Source organism: Lepisosteus oculatus, chromosome 29, assembly GCF_040954835.1.
Source record: "Lepisosteus oculatus isolate fLepOcu1 chromosome 29, fLepOcu1.hap2, whole genome shotgun sequence".
NCBI classification, from domain to species: Eukaryota; Metazoa; Chordata; class Actinopteri; order Semionotiformes; family Lepisosteidae; genus Lepisosteus; species Lepisosteus oculatus.
The window spans coordinates 9,003,178-9,029,615 of NC_090724.1; the positions used below are offsets into that span (position 1 = coordinate 9,003,178).

At 54.5% G+C, this 26,438-nt stretch overlaps 1 protein-coding gene across 1 annotated transcript; it reads left to right on the top strand.

The window, feature by feature from the left end:
• Positions 1–1,624: 1,624 nt before the first annotated feature.
• On the top strand, positions 1,625–26,228 carry LOC102693117 (unconventional myosin-Vb). The gene is made up of 35 exons (XM_069186023.1): positions 1,625–1,740; positions 3,053–3,163; positions 4,149–4,317; positions 5,660–5,804; positions 6,056–6,212; positions 6,477–6,620; positions 6,840–6,921; positions 7,200–7,301; positions 7,658–7,770; positions 8,300–8,568; positions 9,350–9,431; positions 9,507–9,647; positions 9,750–9,881; positions 10,256–10,339; positions 10,642–10,797; positions 10,906–11,003; positions 11,477–11,563; positions 12,407–12,730; positions 13,384–13,540; positions 14,183–14,422; positions 15,117–15,335; positions 15,487–15,580; positions 16,082–16,230; positions 17,035–17,187; positions 17,611–17,711; positions 18,012–18,198; positions 18,665–18,761; positions 19,241–19,366; positions 19,455–19,606; positions 19,968–20,069; positions 21,122–21,254; positions 21,933–22,218; positions 22,853–23,027; positions 24,514–24,594; positions 25,524–26,228. Exons 1-35 carry the CDS (start codon positions 1,714–1,716, stop codon positions 25,683–25,685), a joined length of 5,037 nt encoding a protein of 1,678 aa, XP_069042124.1. The 5' UTR covers positions 1,625–1,713; the 3' UTR covers positions 25,686–26,228.
• The last annotated feature ends 210 nt before the right edge of the window (positions 26,229–26,438 follow it).

The following is a 26,438-nucleotide window of genomic DNA, read 5'->3' on the forward strand; positions in this document are numbered from 1 at the left end:
GCTTCAGCTGTTGAGAAAAGGGCGCCCTGGTCCAGTCCAGTCCAGTAGTGGGGCCGGTGCCTCTCTGCAGACCTGCCTGTGTAAATAGCTGACTTCTCGGTTCAGCGACCTTCTGTGCCCCTGGAAACGCGACATCATCATCATCATCATCATGATGATGACGAAGAAGAGGATTTATATCTGCTGTGCTCTGTTTGCATCTGCATGTCTTTAAGTTGTCAGGCAGTGGCTCATATATTTTTGCTTTGTTTGGGAGCTCATAAGCTTGCTGTTAATTACTGACCCCTTCAGACACGACAGTCCCCGATGGTAATGTGACCCTTTATGATGACGTAGGGAAAAAAAACTTTTCTTTTCTGTAAAATGTAGGCAATTTTTACCAGGAGCAACAAACGCATAAAATTTATTGAATGAGATATTGAAGAACAATTTTATTTTAAATGGATGGACTTTTAACGTTAAGGCAAAGTACTTATATATATTTGAACTGACTCGACGGTAATGAGAGAATTGTATCAAGAGTTTTATTTTGTACGCTTCTTTAATAAAGACTTGTTTTTGTTTGTTTTTTTACATTAAAATGGGCTCCGGCGTGTTTATTTGCTTTTCGCTGGATTGAAAGAAAGACTGAGGGCCAAGGAAGGTGTTGGGAAACAAGACTGCTGGAGATCTGCCCCCTGTCCTGGAGTTGGCTCTCTGTCTCCCCCTGGTGGAGGTGTCTGTCTCCAGCGCAGATCTGTGCTTCCTCCTCTCTCCCTGCTTCTTCACCCTCCGCAGTCAATTCAATTCAAGGTGCTTTACTGATGACTGACGGGTACAGTCAGCGTTGCCAAAGCAGATACAAAATAAAATTAACACGAAACAAAAAATAAAAGTAAAATAAAATCTACAGACATTTTCAACAAAGACATAAAATTTACGTATACTGTAGATGGAGCATTACTGGGCGACAGGCTCACTGTTCCTCAGGCTGTGACAGGAGATCACATACTGGGCTGCCAGTTCAGCTGAGTTCCCTCCTCCCTCTCCCAGTAGGCTTGGGACCTGTTCTGATGCTGGCAGGTGTGGGAACTCTGGGATTAGATTTCTGAATTTAGGGAAGAATGATTCTCTAATCCCAGAGTATCTGTCACAGTGCAGTAGGCAGTGCATCCCCGCAGTCTCATCAGTGCAGTCTCTGCCTCTTCCACATGCTAATTCAGACTGGTCTTGTTTTGAAAATTGAACGTTTGCAAATATTTTCTGGAAATGAGGGTGAACCGGTGCAGAATTTTGGTGCCATCAGTGAACATTTGAACTTGGTATGTATTTTACTTGAGCAGTCATTAATGTCTTGCTCTTCACGCAGTCCTCTGGATTGTGCAGTCAGACCTGTGTACCTGCTGGAGGCCCAGCTCAGGTGGGACTGTATCTCCTCCAGCTTGCAGTCTGGTGGGTCTGCTGGTCTGGCTGTGCTGGTAGGGTTGCAGGAGTAGGGTGCAGGCCGGCACTAGAGGATGATGATGATGGTTCCCTAGACTCCTTTGCTCTTTCTCTGCTGTCTTCATGCTGAGGGTTAACTGTTAACCTGTGTGTGTGCGCGTCTCTCTCTCTTCGTGGTGCAAAGGTCTTCTTTATAATCTCCTTCCTGCAGAGAGACTCCTGCTGAAGCCAGAGACAGATCATCTTGCCTTTGGGGGAACTGCTCTGCCTTCCCTGTGAAGCTCCAGAGCCATGCCTGCCTCAGAGCTGTACACCAAGGTAAGAGCCTGTCTGGGCCTGGGGATGCTGGTGAGATGCTGCTCTCCTGCTTGTGTTTGCAGGACACAGGACCCCCTGGGGGCAGGACCCCAGCTGCACTGATCAGTCTCTCTTCCTGGTCCTCAGATGTTATGTCCACTTGTGTGTGTCCCTCTGCACTGTCTCCTGTGGGTGTTTGTCCCTCTGCGCTGTCCCCTTTGTGTGCTTGTGTGTGTGTGTCCCTCTGCACTGTCCCCTGTGTGTGCTCGTGTGTGTCCCTCTGCACTGTCCCTTGTGTGTGTGCTTGTGTGTGTGTCCCTCTGCACTGTCCCTTGTGTGTGTGCTTGTGTGTGTTCCTCTACACTGTCCCCTGTATGTGTGTGTACGTTTGTGTCCCTCTGCACTGTCCCGTGTGTGTGTGTATGTGTGTGCGCGCGTCCCTCTACACTGCCTCCTGTGTGTGTACGTGTGTGCGTGTCCCTCTGCGGCCTGCAGGTTCAGAGAGACACAGGGTTCAGTTCACTGAAGGGCCCGTCAGTCTGTGAGCCTCAGGGCTCTGGAAAGCTTTCAGCCTGTGTCTCTGCTGCAGTGCTCAATTCTCTACAAACTCATTAGATATCCATATCGGGCCGGCTGAGCCCCACGTTTACACATCCATGCCAGCGTATGTACGGGGGGTTTGTGTGAAAGCAGTGAGCACACAATTTTGTTGTTGTGAAGTGTTTTTGTGTAGTGTGCTATGCTCAGCAGCTGACTCGCATGCAAAGCTGCTTTAGTTACTCTACATGAGTTGCCATGATAACTGGCAGCTCTGAGCTGCTGATGTGTGTTGTAAGTACAGGCAGAACTCCGCAAGCTCATTGCACAGCGACGTTACTCTGTGAGTCCTGCTCATGACCCGTGTGACAGAGCTCCAGGCTTTAAAGATTTGTAAAGGCAGTTTTATTACTGGAAAGAGCTCAGTCAGCTGCTGTGTGGGTGCTCCTTGCATCCCAGGCACAGATAATGAGTAATCCGAGCTGTCAGAGACAGGGATGACAGGCGTTAATTTTTAACGAGAGACCAGGTTTTTATGCTGATGAGACACAGGGGCCACCCTGGTCGCTGACCCTGTGTAACATTCGCGTCTGACGCTGCTGGGAAGTGCAACGGAGACTGGGAGCAGATTCCCATTGCACAGCAGTCCGATCCGCTCCGGGATCTGCCGGCTGCAGGCACGCTTGTCGAGAAGCAGATGCTGAAGAGAGGCTGGAGTGGACCGCAGTGCGGTGTCGTGGGTGTGTGATCCGCTGTGCTGTCCGCGCCAGTGACAGTTCCTCTCTCTCTCCACCAGGGGGCGCGCGTGTGGGTGCCGGACGCCGAGACCGTGTGGGCGTCGGCCCAGCTGCTGCAGGGCTACCGGCCCGGGGAGAGTGAGCTGTTCCTGCAGCTGAGTGACGGCAGGGTGGGTCCCACTCGCGCCGGTGATGTCATCGCCGCGTTCTGCCCCGGGGGCGGGCACGTGTGGCATGGCATGTCATGGCCTGGTGTGCTGCCTCCACCCAGCCCAGGTCAGGAGAGGTGCTGCAGGAGGCAGGTGGTTCGCCTGCCTCTGATCTGATCGAACCCGCAGCCGTTCCACTCTGCTTGGTGTTACTGTGCCAGCCCGGCCCCTCGCTGTGGCTGCCCTCTGTCTGTCTGCTGATGGCAGGCGTGGGCGGCGGTCCCAGGATCGCACCAGGCAGTCGCTCTGCACACACCTGCGCAGGTGGCGCAGCTGAAACCTGAGGCCTGTCTCTGCTCGTCTGCTCAGGGTGTTAACAGTCAGCAGCCATATCACCCTGCAACTCACAACTGGCAGCCCACTGAAGCCCAGCAGGTGTGAGCCTGGTCAGTACCTGGAGGGGAGACTCCTGGGAAAAACTAAGGTTGCTGCTGGAAGAGGTGTTAGTGGGGCCAGCAGGGGGCGCTCACCCTGTGGTCCATGTGGGTCCTAATGCCCAGTATAGTGACGGGGACACTAGACTGTAAACAGACGCCGTCCTTCGGATGAGACGTAAAACTGAGGTCCTGACTCTCTGTGGTCATTAAAAATCCCAGAGTGTTTCTTGAAAAGAGTAGGGGTGTTACCCCAGTGTCCTGGCCGAATTTCCCATTGGCCCTTACCAGTCATGGCCTCCTAATAATCCCCCTCTATGAATTGCCTACATTACTCTGCTCTCCTCCCCACTGAGAGCTGGTGTGTGGGGAGCGTTCTGGCGCACTATGGCTGCCGTCGCATCATCCAGGTGGGGCTGCACACTGGTGGTGGTGGAGGGGAGACCCCATTACCTGTAAAGCGCTTTGAGTGGAGTGTCCAGAAAAGCGCTATATAAGTGTAAGCAATTATTATTAACAGACATCTCCCTCTCCTCCTCTCTCTGCCTCTCTGTCTCTCCCTGCCCCTGCAGGAGGTACGGTACCCCGTGACCGGCCCGGGGGCCCTGCCCCCCCTGGGGAACCCCGAGATCCAGGACGGGGAGAGCGACCTGACGGCGCTGAGCCACCTGCACGAACCCGCCGTGCTGCACAACCTGCGCCTGCGCTTCCTGGACTACAGCTGCATTTACACCTACTGCGGTAGGGGGCGCTGTTCCTCGGGCCCAGCTGCTTCGCTCTTTAGCTCCCTGTGAGCCAGAGAGTCCATGTTTCACTGGGGCCTTGCAATTACAGTAATGAATTGATCTGATTGCTTGATTACCAAAGCAGTTCAACTCCCCTGCCCGGCTGCGCGGGCAGTGAGGGTGTCAGAGGACCTGGAGTCCGTTGTCCACTCTGCCCGGCTCTTGTCGTCTCTTCTCTTTCAGGTTTTCCAGCAGGTTTCCATGCTTCTGGGCTTAAGCCTGGTGTCTCCCAGCCAGTAGTTTCCCTGGAAAACCACTGTCTGCTGTCAGCTGAGACCTTGAAGCCGTATAAACCTGCCTCTATTCCCTGCTCCATGCGCTTGCTCACAGTCTCCTGTGCAGCTTGTGCTGGAAGCGGTGCTGTTTTGTAATATTACCACCCGCTGTCACCAAAAAGCGCAATCCCTCATTCAGCACCCCAGCCACAAACTGTTCTACCCCCGCGCTCTGGCAAGCGGTACAGCACCATTAAACCCCAGACCACTAGACTCAGGAAGAGCTTCTACCCTGACTGCAGTGCTTCAGTGCACCTCTCGCCTGCACTTAGACTCGGACACTTTGGATCACCATGTTTTTTTCACTTCTTCACATAGTGATTGGTATCTGCAACATGTTTCTTGTTCTGGTTGTTACTATTAATTATGTATTGTTTTGTAATGTGATGTCTGCACAGTGTGGTGACGTCATCGCCCTCCCTGCACTTAGCAGGGACCTCAGCACCTGGGCTGGGGGAGGTCTCCTTTAGCTCACTGGGCTGGTTCCCTGTGGCGTTACTCCAGAGACCCGGGTTCACGTCCCAGGTGCCCCGCACCCCTGGCGGAGGTCATGAGCCTGCACGGAACCGCGATTGTCACGCTGTACTGCATGTACTCTAATCTAGGTCTACCTACCTATTATTTCTACTTAGATTATGACATGACTGCTAGCTCTATGAATCCTTGTTATTCGAGGAAAAAAAACTTAAACTGGGTGACAACTGATCTTTTGGGAAAGACTCCTCTTCCTGTAGAAGGTGATGCACAGGAAGCGAGAGGAGGAAGGCATTCAGAGTTGCACAGGTTGCAGGGCTCTCCCCAGTGGGGCCTGACGCAGACGTGCAGCGCCAATCCCACCTCCCCCCTGCACATTCCTTCAGGGATCATTTCTAATCCACTCTGGCTTGCACGTTAACAGGGGGCATTTCAATCCGTTCGGCTCCTGGAGAATTGCTGTTGCTCGAGGTTTCCGTGACGGCACTTGAGCGGATTAGCCGGTTGTCTCCCAGGGTCACCCAGTTTTTCCTCCCCTGTCTGTCCCAGGCATCGTGCTGGTCGCCATCAACCCCTACGAGCAGCTGCCCATCTATGGCGAGGAGGTGATCGATGCGTACAGCGGCCAGGACACCGCCGACATGGACCCCCACATCTTCTCCGTCGCCGAGGAGGCCTACCGACAGATGGCCAGGTCAGGGGTCAGGGGGTCAAGGGTCGAGGGTCATGGCATGGCGGTGGGTGCCATGTGTCCTACCTGTCAGGTAGTGGAATTCCAGCCAAGGTGTGAGTGATGCAGGAACATCCACCATTGACAGGTTTCAACCTCAGACCGCTCAAGGTTCGAATGTAGGTGTAATCGGAGGGTTGGACTTTGCTGTGCAAGGAGTGAGATCCCGATTCGGATTTTGTTCTCTTTTGTTCCCGATCTCTCCATGCCCTCAGAGAGGAGCGGAACCAGTCCATTATAATCAGCGGAGAATCCGGCGCTGGCAAAACCGTCTCTGCCAAGTTTGCCATGCGATATTTCGCAGTGGTCGGGGGGTCAGCCCAGCAGACCAGCGTGGAGGAGAGGGTACTGGCCACTAACCCCATTATGGAGGTACGGGGGGCAGGGGTGGAGTAGAGCTGGGAAGTGTTGGGCGGTGGAGTTCCACCAAGCGTGGGGCACTTGAGAGTGTGGGAAAGGGGGCGTGTTCACATTGAGTGTGGGTGGGGTTATGTAAATCAGATCAACTTTGGAACTTGTGTGGGTGTGGTTATATAAATTGAAAGGTTGGTGTGGGAGGAGTTGAATTGTTATGAGATGTACAGGTATAGGAGGCGTGAACCCCTGGTTGATCCTTGTGTGACCTCCTTCCCCCAGGCCTTTGGGAACGCAAAAACGACCCGGAATGACAACAGCAGCCGCTTTGGCAAGTACATCGAGATCGGCTTCGGCTGCCAGGGTGACATCATCGGGGCCCACATGAGGACCTACCTGCTGGAGAAGTCCAGAGTCGTCTTCCAGGTGCCTGATTAAAGAGAAGCGTGCTGTAAATAAATCCAAGCTTACGAATACCACTGATACCACCGACCTACGCAATGGCCGAGGAGGGCCAGTGGGTGGTTTGCTCAGTACGCGTTCAGCTGCTGGCACTCGGTAATCAGCAGGAGCTCACACTGACCAGACTAGGAGTTCAGGCAGAGCAGTCTGTCCAGAGATCACCGTCTCTTCGTGTCTCCTCAGGCCCCAGAGGAGAGAAACTACCACATCTTCTACCAGCTGTGCACCTCCTGGGACCTGCCTGAGCTCAGTGCTCTGCGGCTGGGTGAGAATCTTGCCCCCTGCTGTCCCCCTCACCGCTGCTCTTTAATGTCCAACAGCCTAGGAACATGAATCACGACTGGGCAGCCTGAACCAGACCCCCAGCTTGGCTGTGGAGTTCCCAGTCAGGGAGCACAGCCCCTGCGTTCGACTGGAGACGGCGTGAGCTGACCCTGCTGGGGGAGGGAGGGAGACTGGGGACTGCAGGGGCGGAGAGTGGGGTGTCTCGGGGCTCCTCTCCTCCGGGGGGCGCTCACGTGACTCTGTGGTTCCTCCCCCCAGCGCCTGCGGAGCAGTTCCGCTACACGAGGCAGGGCGGGGGGGCAGCCGGGACAGCCGACGGCGCGGACCTGGAGCGGACACGCAGGGCTCTCGCTGTGCTGGGTGAGTGTGTGAGCCAGTCCTGGCGCCAGCCCAGCCACAGGAAGGATGAGCCTGAACTGTGCCCCTGTGCTAAAAAAGGGCATCTTTTTAAAATGTAAACTCTGCTCGTGCAAAAAGATAATGATTTTAACATTGTTTTACATACAGGCATCAGGACCTTAACATAATTATACTGATCATGGCTGGTGAGGGTGATCAACATCATCAGACTGCCTGAAAATTAACGTCCACAATCATGACGCTGGGTTTCTCGTGGTGCTGAATAGAGACCTACTGAGTAGATGCCGTTGGAGGCTAAATGCTTTAAAAACAGACCAGCAGCTGTTGCTGAATTCATGTCTGCACTGTGCTTGCAGGAGTGCAAGCTGACCAGCAGATGGAGCTGTTCCGGATCCTAGCAGCTCTTCTGCACTTGGGAAACATAGAGATCCGAGCCAGCTCCAGAGACGGCGAGAGAAGTAGCATCAACGTAAAGCCCCTATTTCTATATTATTACCTCTTCTTATTTACCAATTTTTTACTTTTCTATCTGTCCAATCTGACAGTGGGGTTTGGCAATATTGCTGGGATTCATGGGAGAGACTCGCCCCTCTAACCCCCCCCACCCGGAAAGCCCAGTGTCACGTGACTCGCCACGAGCTCCGCAGCGCCAGACAGGCGGTCAGAGGCTCCCGTGATGACATCACCACACACCCGCGTGGGATTGGCTGTTTTGCCAGACGGCCGAGAGATCGAAAGCCCTGCAGAGTAATCCAGGGCTCTGCCAGCGGTGTGCCACACCTGTGGGAGTCCCAGTCAGGGGGGCACAGACTCAAACCTGCAGCACCAGGACTGTTGGGCTGCAGCTCTGAGTGAGCTCCTATTTTGGGCTCAGGGCCTTGGTGCTGAGCATGCACTGGTGACCCAGTACTTTTGAGGTGCACCACACAGAGTTATGAGCACCCCCTTCGGTTCTCACGATAACGAGGTGCCAGTTGATCACATGCTATGTCCCGCAGGCGGACGACGTTGCCCTGGCTGTCTTCGTGAAGATGCTGGGCGTGGAGCGATCTCAGATGGCACACTGGCTGTGCCACCGGCGGCTGGTGGTCGCCGGGGAGACGCTGGTGAAGCCGATGCCATGGCAACAGGCATGCGAGGCGCGGGACGCCCTGGCCAAGCACGTGTACGGCCAGTTGTTCTCCTGGGTCGTCCGGCGGCTCAACGCTGCACTGCGGGCACCCCAGAGGACACCTAAATCGTTCATCGGGGTCCTCGACATCTACGGGTGAGCTGGCCAGCTGTGTGTGTGTGCTTAATAATAATAATTATAACAACAATAAAAATAATTCTGTACACTTCTATAGCACTTTTCTTGATACTCCACTCAGAGCTCTTCACAGGTAATGGGGTCTCCCCTCTACCGCCACCAGGATGTACCCCCACCTTGATGATGCAACAGCATCAGAGATGGGGATTATTAGGAGGCCATGATGGGTAAAGCCCAGGGGGAAATGTGGCCAGGACACAGGGGTAACACCCCTACTCTTTTCGAGAAAGGCCCTGGGATTATTGCTGACCAGAGGGTGTCAGGACCGGTTTTATGTCTCATCCGAAGGACGGCGCCTTTTTACAGTACAGTGTCCCCGTCACTATACTGGGGCATTAGGACCCACACAGACTGCAGGGTGAGCGCCCCCTGCTGTCCCCACTAACACCTCTTCCAGCAGCAGCCTCAGCTTTCCCAGGAGTCTCCCCTCCAGGTACTGGCCAGGCTCACGCCTGCTGGGCTCCAGTGGGGCTGCCAGCCGGGAGCTGCGGGGTGACAGAGCTGCTGGCTGGTTAGGCGTTGCAGTGACAGTGGAACAGTACCTGTGAAGGGCAGTTTCTTGCTTCGTCCAGCACAGGGTTGCATTTGAAGGGACCTGGGAGCAGCTCCTGGAACAGGAGTCAGCCAGGTGTGTCCTGCGAGATCGCAGTTCTAAGGCATCGCAGGCCGGAGTGATGCCGTAGCACAGCAGAAGAGTATTCATCTGTCAGGCAGTCACAGGCTCCTCCTCCTCCCGCAGGTTCGAGATGTTCGAGAGGAACAGCTTCGAGCAGTTCTGCATCAACTACGCCAACGAGAAGCTGCAGCAGCAGTTCACCCAGGTGGGTCTCCCGCCCACGAGTCTGCCTGCTCTCCCTCTGCCTCCTCTGTCCGTAACGCCCCTCTCCCACCTGCAGCGCGTCTTCCAGCTGGAGCAGGAGGAGTACGTGCGCGAGGGGATTCCCTGGAGCCGGGTCGAGTTCAGCGACAACCAGCCCTGCATCGCGCTGATCGAGGGGCCCCTGGGGGTGCTGGACCTGCTGGACGAGGAGTGTCGGGTCCGTAGGACACAGGCGCCGCTGCTGCGCGGGGCTCAGCCCCCCAGTCCGGCGTGAGGCGTGTTTCTGGTGGCCTGATCCCAGCTGCCTTTGCCTTGCCAGATGCCGAAGGGGTCGGACGAGAGCTGGGCCCGGAAGCTGTACGAGCAGCAACAGAACCAGAACCCCAACCCACATTTCAGGAAACCAAGAATGTCTGACGCAGCTTTCGTCATCCTGCACTTCGCTGACACGGTGAGATCATGGGCACAACACGCCAGCGTCACGCTGCGCTCAGGGGAGGAGTGCAGATCAAAACCCACTTACAGCACAGGAGTGCTACTGTTTCTCACTCTCGCCGTGCGAGTCTCTGCGTCTCTGCGTCTGTGTCTCTCCGTGTGAGCCTCTGCATCTCAGTGTCTCTGTGTTTCTGTCTCTGGAAGTTCCAGTTTGAGTGTGAGCTGTTCGTGTCACAGTGTCCCTGCATCTCTGCACCTCTGTGTTCTGCGTCTCAGTGTCTCAGTGTCTCTGCATCTCTGAGTCTCTGTGTCTCTGGCAACTCCAGTATGAGTGTGAGCTGTTTGTGTCTCTGTGTCTCTGCATTCACTGCATCTCTGTGTCTCTGGCAGGTCCAGTATGAGTGCGAGGGGTTTCTGGATAAGAACCGGGACACCGTGTTTGAAGAGCCCATCAATATTCTGAAGGCCAGTCAGGTACTTGAGTCCCAGCAGTGACCAGCGGAGCTCTTAATCTGGTGCTCCTTACCTCTGTGTGGTTTCTGACCAGCTGTCTCACTTCAAGCACAGGCTGAGCTGGGTGAAGCAGAAAGGCAAAGGTTTCACATTTTTGTTCTTATTTTAACAAGCCTGCCTGGGTAGATTTACTCAAAGGAAGAGTCTGTGACTACTGTGGACCAAAACAGATCATGGCTCTTTGAACTGGAGTCTTTGACTGGTCATTGGGGACAGTCTCTCTATAATCAACACCTGTGTCTCTCCCCTCCTGCCCACTCTAGTCTGAGCTGGTAGCAGAACTGTTCCAGGAGGAACCAGCAGAGGGAGCCCTCACCCTCCCTGGACTGAAGTCTGTTTTGCCCAATGGGAGCCTGCGTGCGGGGAGAAGGAGTGGGCTTTCTACAATTCGAGAGTACAAACAGACAGTGGGGTTTCAGGTGAGCTCCCCCTAGTGGCCTGGCTGTGGTAACTACACACTTAATTGCACAGGGGCTCAGTAGGAATTCTCTGGCTGACCTCTGTATTGTCCATGTGTCGCTCCGCAGTTCCGGCAGTCCCTGCGACTCCTCATGGACACGCTGAACTCCACCACGCCACACTACGTGCGCTGCATCAAGCCCAATGACCTCAAGCAGCCCTTTCTGTGAGTCTGACCTGGGTGCGAGCTGGTCTTGTGCTGCGCAGCAGGCTGATCCATTTCCAGCTACAGACTCTTGTGCAAACAGCTCGTAAGGTTCACGGACAAAAGTCAGGAAGCTGCAGCACTGCACGGGTTCGAGCCTGGGCCCTGTCACTAGCGGACTGTGACTGGGATTCCCCAGGCGCACAGTTGGTTGAGCAGTGCTGGGGGTGGGGTCAGTCTGCAGGGATCTCTCTGCTCTCAGCTGCACAGCTCACCGTGCTGTGAGTGACGCGCCTCTCCTGCAATCAGGGCTCCTCCTCCGGTAATGGGGCGGAGCTGCCTGTGATGTGCTGAAAGGCGATTGGCGGGCAGTTACTGTCGATCTGAGATTGTTCTGAAAGGAATGTCCACGCCGGAGCCCGGCTGTGTGTCTCCCTGCTGCCCAGCTCTGCTGCAGTTGGGATTTTCATCTCTCGCTGCGGCTTCTGTTTCAGGTTTGACCCCAAGAGGGCGGTACAGCAGCTCCGGGCCTGTGGGGTTCTGGAGACGATCCGGATCAGTGCCACTGGCTACCCGTCCAGGTGAGCTGCTTCGGTTCTTGATAATAGAGCCACTTTCTTCGGCTCTACAGAGCTACAGGCTGCAGATCCCCTGTGGAAGGAGCTGAAGGCAGCAGGCTGGCTGGTGATGACTGGAGCAGTACAAGCAATAAAGCACTGCTATCACCATGCTGTTAGCCGGACCTGGCAACAGTGAACTAGTGTGACAGTAACTGCTGTTGTTTTACCACAAGAGATCAGACCGCGGCGGATGGGTCAGCCTCACATCTAAGCCTCAGAACAAGTTCTTTTCAGGCACCGAAGCAGAAGATTTGTTCAATCCAGGAGTTTGGATAGAGGAATTGGGATTCTTATTTGAACACCACAGAGTACAACAGACAGCACCACACAGTACAATTTCCCTTCGGGATCAATAAAGTCTTATCTATCTATCAGACAGCACCAGAGAGTACAACAGACAGCACCACACAGTACAGCAGACAACACCACACAGTGTACAACAGACAACTCCACACAGTACAACAGACAGCACCACACAGTACAACAGACAGCACCACACAGTACAGCTGACAACACCACACAGTACAACAGACAACTCCAGAGAGTGAATAATAGAGACCGTATGCAGAGACCGTAAACAAACTGGGCAATAGGATGATTTGATGAATTGGAACTCTGAATAAGACAGTTTAGAGATGGAAAGAGACAAACTAACAGATCAAACAGAACAAACCACACAAGTCTTGAGACTCTGGAGATTTTGGGGTGACTCTTAGGGACTGGGGCTGGTCACCCCTGATCTAGTGTTTTCTGTATATTGTCAACAGTAAAGTTAACCAGAAACTACTGCTGTTGGGGTTACAGGTGGTCCTACCCAGAATTCTTCAGCCGGTACAGGGTTCTGATTCGTGACAGGAAGGCGGGTCACGAGGACCAGCAGGCTGTGTGCCGCCGGGCCCTGGGGGAGCTGATATCGGACTCGGATCAGTATTGGTTCGGCAAAACCAAGATCTTCTTCCGGGCCGGACAGGTGGCCCTGCTGGAGAGGCTACGTGCTGAGCGTCTGCACACAGCCTGCGTGACCATTCAGAGCCGGGTCAGGGGCTGGCTGGGCCGGCGCCGGTACGGGCTGATCTGTCAGGCCACCCTCACCCTGCAGAGATACATCCGGGGAGCCCTAGCCAGGAGGTGAGCCCCGAAACAAGTACCTCTTCGCCCCAAGATCTGTTGGTAGGTCACGACCCATGATCAGATGCTCCTGTCCCAGCCTGCAGTACTGCACATGAACAGAACAGTGCTCCACGCCTCAATGTTTAGATATAATTAACCATAATGAACCAGCCTTATGGCTTTACCTTGTACTGTAACTTCCCTGTGTGATCCAGCGGCTCTATCAGCCTGCAGCTCCCAGCTGGCCGCCCACTGGAGCCCAGCAGGTGTGAGCCTGGCCAGTACCTGGAGGGGAGACTCCTGGGAAAGCTGAGGCTGCTGCTGGAAGAGGTGTTAGAGGGACCAGCAGGGGGCGCTCACCCTGCAGTCTGTGTGGGTCCTAATGCCCCAGTATAGTGACGGGGACACTGTACTGTAAACAGGCACTGTCCTTCAGAAAACCGAGGTCCTGACTCTCTGTGGTCATTAAAAATCCCAGGGTAATTCTTGAAAAGAGTAGGGGTGTAACCCCAGTGTCCTGGCCAAATTTCCCCCTGGCTTTTACCAGTCATGGCCTCCTAATAATCCCCCTCTCTGAACTGGCTTCATCACTCTGCTCTCCTCCCCACTGAGAGCTGGTGTGAGGGGAGCAGACTGGTGCACTCTGGCTGATGACTGTGATGATTTTCCAGGCTGGCCCAGCTGCTCCGGGTGTCCCGGGCAGTGCTCCTAATCCAGAGGACGTTCCGCATGGTCCAGGTGCGCCGGCTGTACCTGCAGCTTCGCTCGGCTGCCGTCACCATCCAGGCGGCCGTGCGTGGGGCCCTCGCGCGCAGAGCCTACAGACAGGTAGGGGGCGGTAGCGTGCAGGAGAGGTAACTCCCTGTAGCCCGATCTCAACGAGTCTCGAAAACCCAGCCGGGCCAGGCCTCCAGGGTCAGAACCGGGACAGGGGTCTTACAGTTTCCCGCTGCAAGTAGTGCTGGTGGAACAGGAGATGGGGGACGCTCTTCCAGAGTTTCCAAACCAGAGATGCCAAAATAATCCCCCTGCAGCCCTGTCACCCTGCAGCTCCCAGCTGGCCGCCCACTGGAGCCCAGCAGGTGTGAGCCTGGCCAGTACCTGGAGGGGAGACTCCTGGGAAAGCTGAGGCTGCTGCTGGAAGAGGTGTCAGTGGGACCAGTAGGGGGCGCTCACCCTGCAGTCTGTGTGGGTCCTAATGCCCCAGTATAGCGACGGGGACACTGTACTGTAAAAAGACACCGTCCTTCGGATGAGCTCTAAAACCGAGGTCCTGACTCTCTGTGGTCATTAAGAATCCCAGGTTGTCTCTTGAAAAGAGTAGGGGTGTTACCGCGGTATCCTGTCCAATTTTCCCCCTGGCTTTTACCCATCATGGCCTCCTAATAATCCCCCTCTCTGAACTGTGAAGCTTGCCAGAGTCCTGATGCCGCTGGAGTTTGAGCGGGAGTCTCTCTCTCTCCTGTCCAGCTGGTGGCGCACTGCGCGGCCACAGTGCTGCAGGCGCGAGTGCGTGGCTGGCTGGCGCGCCGCGGCTTCCTGCGTGTGCGGCAGGCGGCGCTGTGCCTGCAGTGCTGCTACCGCCGGCTCTGCGCCCGCCGGGAGCTGAGGCGCCGCAGGGCCGCCGCGCGGTCGGTGGAGAGGTACCGCGAGCTGCACAAGGGCATGGAGGTCAAGCTCATCCAGCTGCAGCGCAGAGCGGACGAGCAGGTGAGAGGGGCTGGGGTCAGAGGGCATAGGGGCTGGGGTCAGAGGGCATAGGGCAGGTGAGAGGAGCTGGGGTCAGAGGGAACAGGGACTGGGGTCAGAGGGCACAGGGCAGGTGCAAGAGGCGGGGGTCAGAGGGTACAGGGCAGGTGAGAGAAGCTGGTGTCAGAGGGTACAGGACAGGTGAGAGGAGCTGGGGTCAGAGGGTACAGGGAATGGGGTCAGAGGGCACAGGGCAGATGAGAGGAGCTGGGGTCAGAGGGAACAGGGAATGGGGTCAGAGGGCACAGGGCAGGTACTAGAGGCTGGGGTCTCTAGTAGCCTCTAGGTACTAGAGGCTGACCCTAGAGGCTGGGGTCAGAGGGTACAGAGCAAGTGAGAGGGGCAGAGGGCAGGTGAGAGAGGCTGGGGGCAGAGGGCAGAGGGCACAGGGCAGCTGAGAGGGGCTGGCGTCAGAGGGCACAGGGACTGGGGTTAGAGGGCAGAGGCCAGGTGAGAGAAGCTAGGCTGGTCTATCTCAGACTGGATGAAATGTGGACTATTAACCAAGCACTCAGCTGGAAAGCCCCTTGACGTCTCGAGGAGATGCCTCTGTGCTCTCTGGGCTCTCTAGAACAGGCGCAGGACTACCCTGGGGTTTGCTTCAGCTGGCTTCCTCTCTTCTGCTGCTTGAGAAAAGCTGTTGATTGACCCCCAGGCCCGGGAGAGCACACTGCTGAGGGAGGCCCTGGGTTCAGAGCGGGCGGCTCACCGCGCAGAGCTCGCCCGGCTGCAGGGGGCGCTGGAGAGGCTGCAGGAGCAGGGGCAGGGGCGCTCAGCCCTCGCCCGGCTGCAGGAGCAGCGACAGCAGGAGGAGGAGGAGCAGAGGAGGAAGGCGGCGGAGAGGGATACGCAGGAGATCGCCCGGCTCATGCAGGTGGACAGCTCGTCACTTCCAGCCTGGTCTACTTTTACACGACTGCGCCTTTACTCGGACCAACGGCTTCGGCAGTTGGACATTTCCTAGCTGTTGTCTTCAGCCCCGGCCGCTGACCCTCCCTGTTGCTCTGCTCCTCGCTGTCTCTCAGGAGGTCCAGGCCCTGCGGGAGGAGAAGGCGGCTCTGGAGGCAGAGAGGGAGACTCTGTGCACCCGTGTCCTGGTGCAGGAGAGCAGTCTGGAGGGTATGTCCCACTCTTCACCAGTCTGCCTACCTGTTCCAGCAGTCTTTCAGGCCATTTCTCCCTCCGTCCACCTGGACACTTTTTCAACTGTCCGTCCACCCATCCACCTGTCCACGTCTCCACCAGTTCCCCTGTCTCCCTGTCCCCCTGTCCACCAGTCTGACTGTCTACCTGTTTGTTTCTTCACCTATCCTTCTGTTTGCTTGTCCACCTGTCTTTTTCTCAAGCTGTCCTGCACCTCAGGGCACAGGTGCAGACTGGGAGGGAACTCCGATTCACCTGCCCGGTCTGTGTGTATTCATTCAAACCTCCCTGCATCTCCCTGTTTCTCTCCTCTTTTTTGACACTTTTCCCCGAACTTCTCTCTCACCTAATCGGCTTCCTGCAGCACTTTGTGAAACACGGTTCTGTAGTAGTGTGGACAGGCGGCAGTCTGCCCCTGGGGCTGCTGGGTCATTGTGCCTGACCGTGCTTCTGTGTTGTCTGTGTGCACGGCGACAGAGCGGGTGGCCCAGCAGGTGGCGCGTTCCAGCTCCTCTCTGCATGCCGAGCTGGAGGAGGAGAGGAGGCGGTACCAGGGCCTGCTGAGGGACTTTGGCCGTCTGGAGCAAAGATACGACAACCTGAGGGAAGAGGTTATGCTGGCTGAGGTAGGTGCCCTGAGCTGTGGAGACTGATACTGCAGTTCCCCAGGCTGCCACAAGAGGGAAGCAGAGTGCTGCTCACTCTGTAGTCTGTCGGCGTGTTTGAGGTGACCCATGAACCTGTTTTGTTACATTGCAAGAGGCAGCCTGGTCAGCTGTTCTGCAGTTCAAGAATCTAGATGGTGAGTTGTTTTCCGTTGGAGGCTATAGACTGTACAATCTTTTGTTAGCTTCTCACGTTGGCTTCGGAAACCCCTCTGAGAAGAGCTAGGAACCGTGTGACTCCTGCTCCAGTAGTACAGATGGCTGTGGGATTCGTCCCGCCGTGTGAGAATGTGTGTGCTTGAGTGTGTGTGAGAGAGTTTTTGCGTGTGAGTGTGTCAGTGAGTTTGTGTGAATGTGTGTGAGCAAATGAGTGTGTGTGTGAGCATGTGTGAGTGAATGAGCTGGTGTGTGTGTGCATGTGTGTGAGGATGTGAGTGAGAGTGTTAGTGTGTGTGAGAGTGTGAATGGGTGTGTATGAGTGTGAGTGTGTGTGTGAGTGTGTGGGAGTGGGAGTGTGTGTGAAATCATCTGAGAGTCTGTCTATGTCCTCCACATGCTGGGTCTTCAATTGAAATGCACATGGTGCTGTACTGTTTGTAGTACAGTAGAGCAATAAGAAAATAGAGCTGATTCAGAACTGCTGGACAGTGTCTGTTTTCTGACAAGGCTGAGTTTTCAGTGGAGCCCCCTGGAGGTGAAGTGGGGTATAGCAGGAGATGTTCTGTTTGGACTGGAGTGGACCTGGTTCTGTTCTGTGCCGTGCAGAGGTCTCATGGTCACCGGCGGACGGACTCATCCCAGAGCCTGGTTCTAGGATTCATCCCGCCTGTGTCTCCCGGCGTGGAGGAGGCAGACAGGAGGATCAGTGTGACATCACCCTCTCCGGAGGGAAGAACCTGGATCCTCGGAGCACCCTGGGTAGGAGTGAGCAAGTGTGAGCGAGAGTGAGAGTTAGCGAGTGTGAGCGAGTGAGAGTGAGAGTGAGAGTGAGAGTGAGAGTGAGAGTGAGAGTGATAATGTCTATGAGCGAGTGTGTGAGCACTTCAGTGTGAGAGTAAGTGTGTGTGCTTGAGTGTGTGTCAGCGGGTTTGTGTGAATGTGTGTGTGTGAGCATGTGTGAGTGAATGAGCTAGTGTGTGTGTGCATGTGCGCATGAGTGTCTGTGAGAGTGTGAATGTGTTTGTATGAGTGTGAGTGTGTGTGAAATCATCTGAGAGCCAGTGTGTGTGATCGAGTGAGTGAATTGTGTGTGGGGGAGTGGGAGTGTGTGTGAGTGTGTGTGAGTATGGATGAGCGTGTCGGAGACACACTGACACTCACCCTCTGACTGTCCGTCACCAGGACTCGCTGATGGAGGCGGTGGGCGTGGCCAAGGATGGAGCTGAGCGAATGAGAGTAGAGGACCTGCGTCATGCTTATGATGCAGTCCGAGTCGCTAACAAGTGAGTCACTTTGGCAGCTATAGGAGACTAGTAAAGGGTGCAGCTATAGGGGACTGATACAGGGTGCAGATATAGGGGACTGATACAGGGTGCAGTGATTGGAGACTGATACAGGGTGCAGCTATAGGGGACTTTTGTTTGGAATAATAAAAAGTTTCTGAAGTGGATTCATGCAGTGAATAATACAGAAAACCATCGACACTGTTAAGCGGGACAGAACCAGCAGAAGAAATACACTGCCTCCTGCTCAGCTCTCTTCCTCTGTCCCAATCCTCCTCCTCCTCTCTCTCTCTCTCTCAGGATCCTGGAGTCCCAGCTCCTGTCCCAGCGCTCCCAGTGGGAGGGAGAGCTCTCTGCACTACGACAGCAGGCTCAAGGGCCCAGGCAGGAGGGAGGGGCGTCGGACTTGGCCCTCAGCCCCCTGATTGACACCCCCTTGCCCCGCCCAGTGCAGGAGCAGCTCGCAGCCCTCGTCTCCGACAACATGGTGAGGGGAACATGGGGTCTACATGCTGCACTGTCCATGTGTGAGGATGACTTACATGCTGTGCATTGACGTGACTCCTGTGTCTGTTGTTGTCTGTTAATGCATTGTGTTGATGGACCAGTAGGTGGCGCACCCCCTCCAGTGCACCATTATGGTGTGCAGCAGTAGGTTCTGTCCCTCAGTTAAGATGTTAAACTGAGTCCCAGGGATGTTTGCAAGAGTGGAGGTGCTACCCCTGGTATCCTTAGGATGTGGAGAGGGGCTGCTGTGTGTCCTGAGTGTCCTGTCTGTCCCTGTGTGTCCTCTGTGTCCTGAGTGTCCTGAGTGTGCTGAGTGTCCTGAGTGTCCTGTGTCCTGTCTGTCTCTGTGTGTCTCTGTCTGTCTCTGTGTGTCTTGAGTGTCCTGTGTGTCTCTGTCTGTCCCTGTGTGTCCTGTGTGTCCTGAATGTCCTGTGTCCTGTGTGCAGGATCTGATGGAGCAGGTGGAGGCTGCAGAACAGGAGTGTCGCAGGCTGAGGAGGGAGCTGAGGGACCTGAGAGACACGCTGACACTAATAAACACTGGTCTGGCACCCTCTCTCTCACTCTCACTCTGCGCATAGTCTGTCACTGTGAGCATCACTCTGTATCACTCTCATTCTGTGTGCACTCTGTCACTGTGAGCATCAGTCTGTATTACCCTCACTCTGTATCACTCTCACTCTGTGTGCACTCTGTCACTGTGAGCATCACTCTGTATCACTCTCATTCTGTGTGCACTCTGTCACTGTGAGCATCAGTCTGTATTACCCTCACTCTGTATCACTCTCACTCTGTGAGCACTCTCACTCTGTGAGCACTCTGTCACTACGAGCATCACTCTGTGTTCCCTCCTTTCTCTGTGTCTCTCTGTCTCACTCTGTGTACCACTCTCTCTCTGTGTCTCACTCTGTGTAAGACTCTCTGTGTCTCACTCTGTGTACCGCTCTCTCTCTGTCTCTCACTCTGTGTACCTCTCTCTCTCTGTGTCTCACTCTGTCTCACTCTGTGTCCTCTATCCTCAGACCCAAGGTCTGCCACACCCACTGGAAAGGAGGGCTCAGCTGCCCAGCAGAAGGGGGAGCCGTCTCTGGGGCTGCTGGAGTGCAAGAAGAAGGACGAGGCGCAGCTGCTCAGGACGGTGGTCACAGGTGGGACGCTGGCGGGCTGCTTCTGGCCGCAGTGCTCTCGCAGCGCTGAGGCACACCGGTCCCTCACAGCGCCTCTCCTCTCCCGCAGACCTGCGGCCAGACACGGCGCTGTCCCTGCCCCCCGGCCTCCCTGCGTGCCTGCTCTTCCTGTGCATTCGCCACCTGGACTGGGCTGGGGAAGAGGCCCGAGTGCGCTCGCTGTGCGCTGCTGTGGTGAGCGCCATCAAGGGGGCGCTGAAGGTATTGCATGCACAAGACTTGATGATTTTCATTTTTTTGCCCCCTCAGCATAATCGTTAACTACTTTAAAGTTTTTCACAGACTGACATAAATTCTTGTTTCTTTACTGGCCCCAACGAACATGTTTAAAAGTGACGGATATACTGTTATAAAACTCCCATCCCCTGCACCTGCTGATGTGTACTATTAAACAGTTAAAATCTCCAATCTGGTCTTCGTTCTTCTGTTGATATAAAGACCTTCAAATGTCATACAGTCACGCGAAGCAGTCAGTGCTTTCTCCTTCCTGTCTCCACTGTGCACTTTCTTGTTCTGCTCCTCCATGCTGTGATCTTATGTGTTTCGTCTGATCTCTCCCTAGAAACACAGTGCCAACCTGGACATGACGGCTCTCTGGCTCAGGAACAGCTTCCTGTTGACTGATCTCCTGACACAGCACAGCACACAGCAGGCCAGCGAGCAGGTGGGGTGTGTGTCTGCATCTCTGTGTGTGAGTGAATTTGTGTGTGCATCTCTGCGTGTGAGTGTGCATCTGTGTTTGTGTTTGAGCATTTTTGTGTGTGAGTGTGAATCTGTGTGTGCATCGCTGTGTGTATATGTGAATTTGTGTGTGCATCTCTGTGTGAGTGTACATCTGTGTGTTTGTGTGTGAGTGTGAATTTGTGTGTGCATCTCTGTGCGTGAGTGCATCTCTGCGTGTGAGTGTGCATCTGTGTTTGTGTTTGAGCATTTTTGTGTGTGACTGTGAATCTGTGTGTGCATCGCTGTGTGTATGTGAATTTGTGTGTGCATCTCTGTGTGTGAGTGTACATCTGTGTGTTTGTGTGCGAGGATATCTGTGTGTGAGTGTGAATTTGTGTGTGCATCTCTCTGCGTGAGTGTATACCTGTGTGTTTGTGTGTGTGCATCTCTGTGTGTGAGTGTACATCTGTGTGTGCGCATGAGAGTGTGGGTGTGTCTCTCTGTGTGTGCCCATGTATCTGAGTGAACAGCTCTGTGTGTGATTGTGCATTTCTGTGTATTGGAGTGTGAATCTTTGTGTGTGCAGAGAGTGTGTGTGTACCTCTGTGTTTGTGTCAGTGAGTGTGGGCCTGTTTGTGAATATGAGTGTGTGTGTCTGGGTGTATTCAATAATCCATCTGATTCATGCACTATAGAACATCTGATTAATCCCCCCAAGAATGCAAATGGTTTCAACTCCCTCAGCTCCAGAGCACATCTTGAAGAGAACATTTTATTTTTATGCTTAATATATTTTTTCAGCACTTTTCCCTGGAGCCATCACGCTAAAGAGATATTTTTGTGAAAATGAAAAATAACAGCTTCTCAAAAGAGTATAATATTGAATTGCTGTTAATTGCTGACCAGACACTACCAAAAAATGCATAGAAGGCTTCTATAGGTTTCTGGATTTAATCTGTGACTGTAACCAGCTGAAATCTAGTTTGCATCTATTTGCACTACCACACTGATCGCACTGCCTTCTGACCTTTGACCCTGTCCCTTTGGGACCAGCTTGATTCAGTGGAGGAAACCCCACGGCTGACCTTCGACCTGAGTGGGACACGCCAGGCCCTGAGCAACCTGTCCATCCAGGCGTACCATCAACTGCTCGGCATCACAGAGAGCCGCCTCCAGCCCCTGATCGGTGAAGCCTGGCTGTCTGACCACCTGTCTGATCCTGCCTCAGTCTTTCTGATCGGCCATCTCTGTCTGCCAGTTTCTGTGTGACTGTCTCTCTCTGACACGGGCACAGTGTGGGTGTTTATCTCTCTGACACGGGCACAGTGTGGGTATTTATCTCTCTGACACGGGCACAGTGTGGGTATTTATCTCTCTCACATGGGTACAGTGTGGGTATTTATCTCTCTGACACGGGCACAGTGTGGGTGTTTATCTGTCTCTCTCTGACACGGGCACAGTGTGGGTATTTATCTCTCTGACACAGGCACAGTGTGGGTATTTATCTCTCTGAAACGGGCACAGTGTGGGTGTTTATCTGTCTCTGACACGGGCACAGTGTGGGTGTTTATCTGTCTCTGACACGGGCACAGTGTGGGTGTTTATCTGTCTCTGACACAGGCACAGTGTGGGTGTTTATCTGTCTCTGACACGGGCACAGTGTGGGTGTTTATCTGTCTCTGACACGGGCACAGTGTGGGTGTTTATCTCTCTCTGACACGGGCACAGTGTGGGTGTTTATCTCTCTGACACGGGCACAGTGTGGGTGTTTATCTCTCTCTGACACGGGCACAGTGTGGGTGTTTATCTGTCTCTGACACAGGCACAGTGTGGGTGTTTATCTCTCTCTGCCTCTCTCTCTCAGTCCCTGCGATGCTGGAGAGTGAAACAATTCCTGGGCTGTCCAGCTCGGCAGGGAAGGCAGGGGGATCTAGGAAACGGGCCTCTGGTGCGAGCAAGGGGGGGCCGGGCATGGCTGCTGTGCTCCAGGAGCTGGGCGCTCTGGACGCTGCCATGACGCGCCAGGCTCTGTGCCCACAGCTGCGCAGACAGGCCTTCCAGCAGCTCAGCCACCTGCTGGCTGCCACTGCTCTCAACAGCCTGCTGCTGCGCAGGGACGTCTGCTCCTGGAGTCGCGGCCTGCAGATCAGGTACAGGGCCTGCCTGTCTCCCCTGTCTGTCCCCCTCACCTGTCTGTCTCCCCTGTCTGTCCCCCTCGCCTGTCTGTCCTCCTCACCTGTCTGCCTCCCCTCTCTGTCCCCCTCACCTGTCTGTCCCCCTCACCTGCCTGCCTCCCCTCTCTGTCCTCCTCACCTGTCTGTCCTCCTCACCTGCCTGTCTCCCCTCTCTGTCCCCCTCATCTGTCTGTCCCCCTCATCTGTCTGTCCCCCTCACCTGTCTGTCCCCCTCACCTGCCTGCCTCCCCTCTCTGTCCCCTTCACCTGTCTGCCTCACCTGCCTGTCTCCTTCCCCTGTCTGCCTCACCTGTCGGTCCCCCTCACCTGACTGCCTCGTCTGCCTGTCTCCCCTCTCTGTCCCCCTCACCTGCCTGTCTAGCTTGTCTGTCTCCTTCCCCTGTCTGCCTCACCTGTCTGTCCCTCTCACCTGACTGCCTCATCTGCCTGTCTCACCTCTCTGTCCCCCTCGCCTGCCTGCCTCCCCCGTCTGTCCCCCTGTCTGCCTGCTTCCCCTGTCTGTCCCCCTCAGACAGACATCACTAAATCTCATCTTAACCTCACCCGTTCTCTCTCCTTATCCCTCTCATCCCTCACACATCTTTATCAGGTACAATATCAGCCAGCTGGAGGAGTGGCTGAGGAGTCGCTCACTGCAGACAGGGGGCACTATGGACTCGCTGGAGCCTCTGATCCAGGCTGCCCAGCTGCTGCAGGTCAGCAAGAAGTCAGAGGAAGACGCCCGGGCCATTGTGGAGACCTGCACTGCCCTTTCCAGCCAGCAGGTGGGGCAATTGTATATGTCATTGTACCCTTATACAGTAGAGCAGCAACACAACTGCTGTGTGAAGGGGCTGCAGTGGATTTCTAAATTAAATTTGATCCAATTAGCAGCTTCACACCTGTGGAGGTAAGGATGCTGCTGTCTCATTCACACCACCATGTTGATGCTGGGGAACAGTTAAGACAGCAGCACATTCTTGAGACTTTGAGTTTACTGTTGCTCAAGAAAAATTGAGCAAATACTGCCTACATCTGTCTTTGTCCCTGTTCCTATGTCTGTTTATTTATTCTGGGATGATTTATCTTGATTTATCTGTCTACCAAAGTGTCAAGCTGGTAAGAGCTTAAATTATTCAGTCAGTCCAGTGTTATTTAGGATTGTTCGAGAACGTTTCGTTTTAGGATGTATCAGATAAAAGCCCTTCAGCTGCACAGAGAGGAATGAGATATGAATTCTTGATGTCATGATGTCATGATAGTCATGTATGTCCCAGTCACTTGTGTTGTGTAGCTGCTTGCGTTGTGTTCCAGGTGATTGTTGTGTTGTGTTGTGTAGCTGTGTGGTGACTCAGGGTCTCTGACTGATGGATTTACACCTATCACATAGGACAGAGCCTTTTCAAAGCTTCTCAGAAGGTTGAATCTGACTCTTTCCCAAGTGCCCTGCCTCTTGCGTATGAACTCAGCGGTGGCAGTTCAGAAATCTGTGTGCTGGTTGGGTGTCGCAGTAGAATTGTACAGACGATTGCGCAGAGGAACTTCACGTTTCTGTTGGTGGGGGTGGCAGTTGATCTGATCCAGCAGAGACGGGCGGAAAGTACAGGGAAGGGCAATTAAAACTCGGAACAGGAGGCGCTTCTGTTCCAATTGAGCCCAATCCGTCATTCACCACCCCAACCAGCCCGGCCAGAAACTGCGCTGGCAAGCGGTACAGAACCATTAAAGCCCAGACCACTGGACTCAAGAGCGGCTTCTATCCTGACTGCAGTGCACATCCTCAGCAGCTCTCTGCAGTGCCTCAGTGCACCTCTCACCTGCACTCTGACTTGGGCTACCATGTGTTTTCACTTTCACATATCAATTGTTCTCAACAATGTATTCAGTGTTCTGGATGTAATGGTTTTGGTAGTAGTGTACTGCCAGTGTTGTGTGGTGTCGTCTGCTGTTCTGTGATTGTCTTGAGAAAGCAGCATGAATAAGAATTCTAATGTACATGTGCAAATGGCAATGAGCACCTCTGCTCTACTCTCCTGTACACTAAGGGTTGTGGGAGTCTGGAACAAGCTGTCTGATCAGCTACCTGACACTTTGTTGAGCTGGCCTCCTCGTTTGTAAACTCTCCTATGATCTTATGGCCGGAGGCTTTCTTTTGTCTCGTTTTTCCTGTCCACCCGAACACTAACATCCATGTCGGTGGACAGTAAGAGGACGTGTGCTTATCTCTCTCTTGTTCTCTCTCTCTCTCTCTCTGTCGTCCCTGGGCACCAGATCGTGAAGATCTTGAGCCTCTACACGCCTCACAGCGAGTTCGAGGAGAGAGTGACGCTCAACTTCATCCGCACCGTGCAGGTACACTGTGCAGCCCTGCAAATGATACAGCCTGCAGAGCTCAAGACCAGCTCTACGAGGGGAGGCATAGTTTAATAATAATTCCTTACCCTTATATAGCTAGGGACACTCCACTCAGAGCTCTTCACAGGTAGTGAGGATCCCCTCCACACCCACCTGGATGATGCGCCAGTCCGCTCCCCACACACCAGCTCTCAGTGGGGAGGAGAGCAGAGTGATGAAGCCAGTTCAGAGATGGGGATTATTAGGAGGCCATGATGGGTAAAAGTTAGGGGGAAATTTGTTCAGGACACCGGGGTAACACCCCTACTCTTTTCGAGAAACGCCCTGGGATTCTTAACGACCACAGAGAGTCAGGACCTCAGTTTTACGTCTCATTTGATAGACGGCGCCTTTTTACAGTATGTCACTTTATTAGCCCTATACAATTTCTTGTATGAGGAATGTGTCTTTTCGCAGACCCCAGCTTGCTCTCCATGAGACACACAGACAGGGAGAGAAGCTGGGGGTCAGAGCGCAGGGTCAGCCATTTATACGGTGCCCCTGGAGCAGTTGGGGGTTAAGGGCCTTGCTCAGGGGCCCAACGGAGTAGGATTCCTCTGCCGGCTGCAGGATTTGAACCAGGAACCTTCCAGCCACAGGCACAGATCCTGAACCACAGAGCCACCACACCGCCCCCTACTGGGGTGTCACTATACTGGGGCATTAGGACCCACACAGACTGCAGGGTGAGCGCCCCCTACTGGCCCCACTCACACCTCTTCCAGCAGCAGCCTCAGCTTTCCCAGGAGTCTCCCCTCCAGGTACTGACCAGGCTCACACCAGGCTCCAGTGGGCGGCCAGCTGGGAGCTGCAGGGAGGTGATGTGAGTTGTAAGACTGCAGCCTGGCTCCGCCCTGCCCTGACTCCCTGCCCTCCGTCCGTTCCAGGCCCTGCTGACCGAGCGAGCCGGGGGGGGGCCCCGACAGCTGCTGCTGGACGTGCGGCGCGTGTTCCCGGTCACCTTCCCCTACCTGCCGCCCCCGCCGCTGCGGGCCGAGCAGCTGGACATCCCGGCCTGCCTGGGCCTGGCCTTCCTGCGCAGGGTGTAGCAGCGCGGCCGCTGGGAGCTGGACTGGCGGCCCCTGCTGGACAGGAGGGGTTACTGCCAAGAGCTGCTGTGTGAGGAAACATGGGGAAACAGTGCCTGGGGGTTTCTAGGGGTAATTACCCCAAAGAGGGGCTCTCTCTCAAACACCTCAGCGTCATTTGACCCTTAGAAATCTGCAGAGTGACCTAGAAATGGCCAATAGGTCTGTGCTGTGAGGATAGCAATCTATTTCATTTTAATAATAATAATTGCTTACACTTATATAGCGCTTTTCTGGACACTCCACTCAAAGCGCTTTACAAGTAATGGGGATCCCCTCCACCACCAATGTGCAGCCCCACCTGGATGATGCTCCAGTCCGCTCCCCACACACCAGCTCTCAGCGGGGAGGAGAGCAGAGTGATAAAGCCATTTCAGAGATGGGGATTATCAGGAGGCCATGATTGGTAAGGGCCAATGGGAAATTTGGACAGGAGACTGGGGTAACACCCCCTACTCTTTTCGAGAGACACTCTGGGATTAAAAAAAAAATAAATTTTTTTTTTAGCTGTAGTGAAGTCATTCCTCTTTGACTGCAGTGCACTCACTCACGAAAGAGCCCTTGCTGACTAATCCCACCCTGCCCCCTGGTGGGCTAGCGACACGACTCGGATGACTCGAACCCGCGACGGGGGAGCTCGTCTTGTGCCGGTAGAGGCCTTGCACTGCAGAATCGTCTGCTCAACAGCCCTGCAGAAAAGCACAGCCTGTGTCT

What these genes read in the sequence shown, in the direction of transcription:
- LOC102693117 (XM_069186023.1), top strand. Translation starts at nt 1,714, where the DNA reads ATGCCTGCCTCAGAGCTGTACACCAAG. An exon ending in CCTCAGAGCTGTACACCAAG is followed by an intron (nt 1,741 to 3,052) that starts GTAAGAGCCTGT and finishes TCTCTCCACCAG; the next exon opens with GGGGCGCGCGTGTGGGTGCC. An exon ending in CTGCATTTACACCTACTGCG is followed by an intron (nt 4,318 to 5,659) that starts GTAGGGGGCGCT and finishes TGTCTGTCCCAG; the next exon opens with GCATCGTGCTGGTCGCCATC.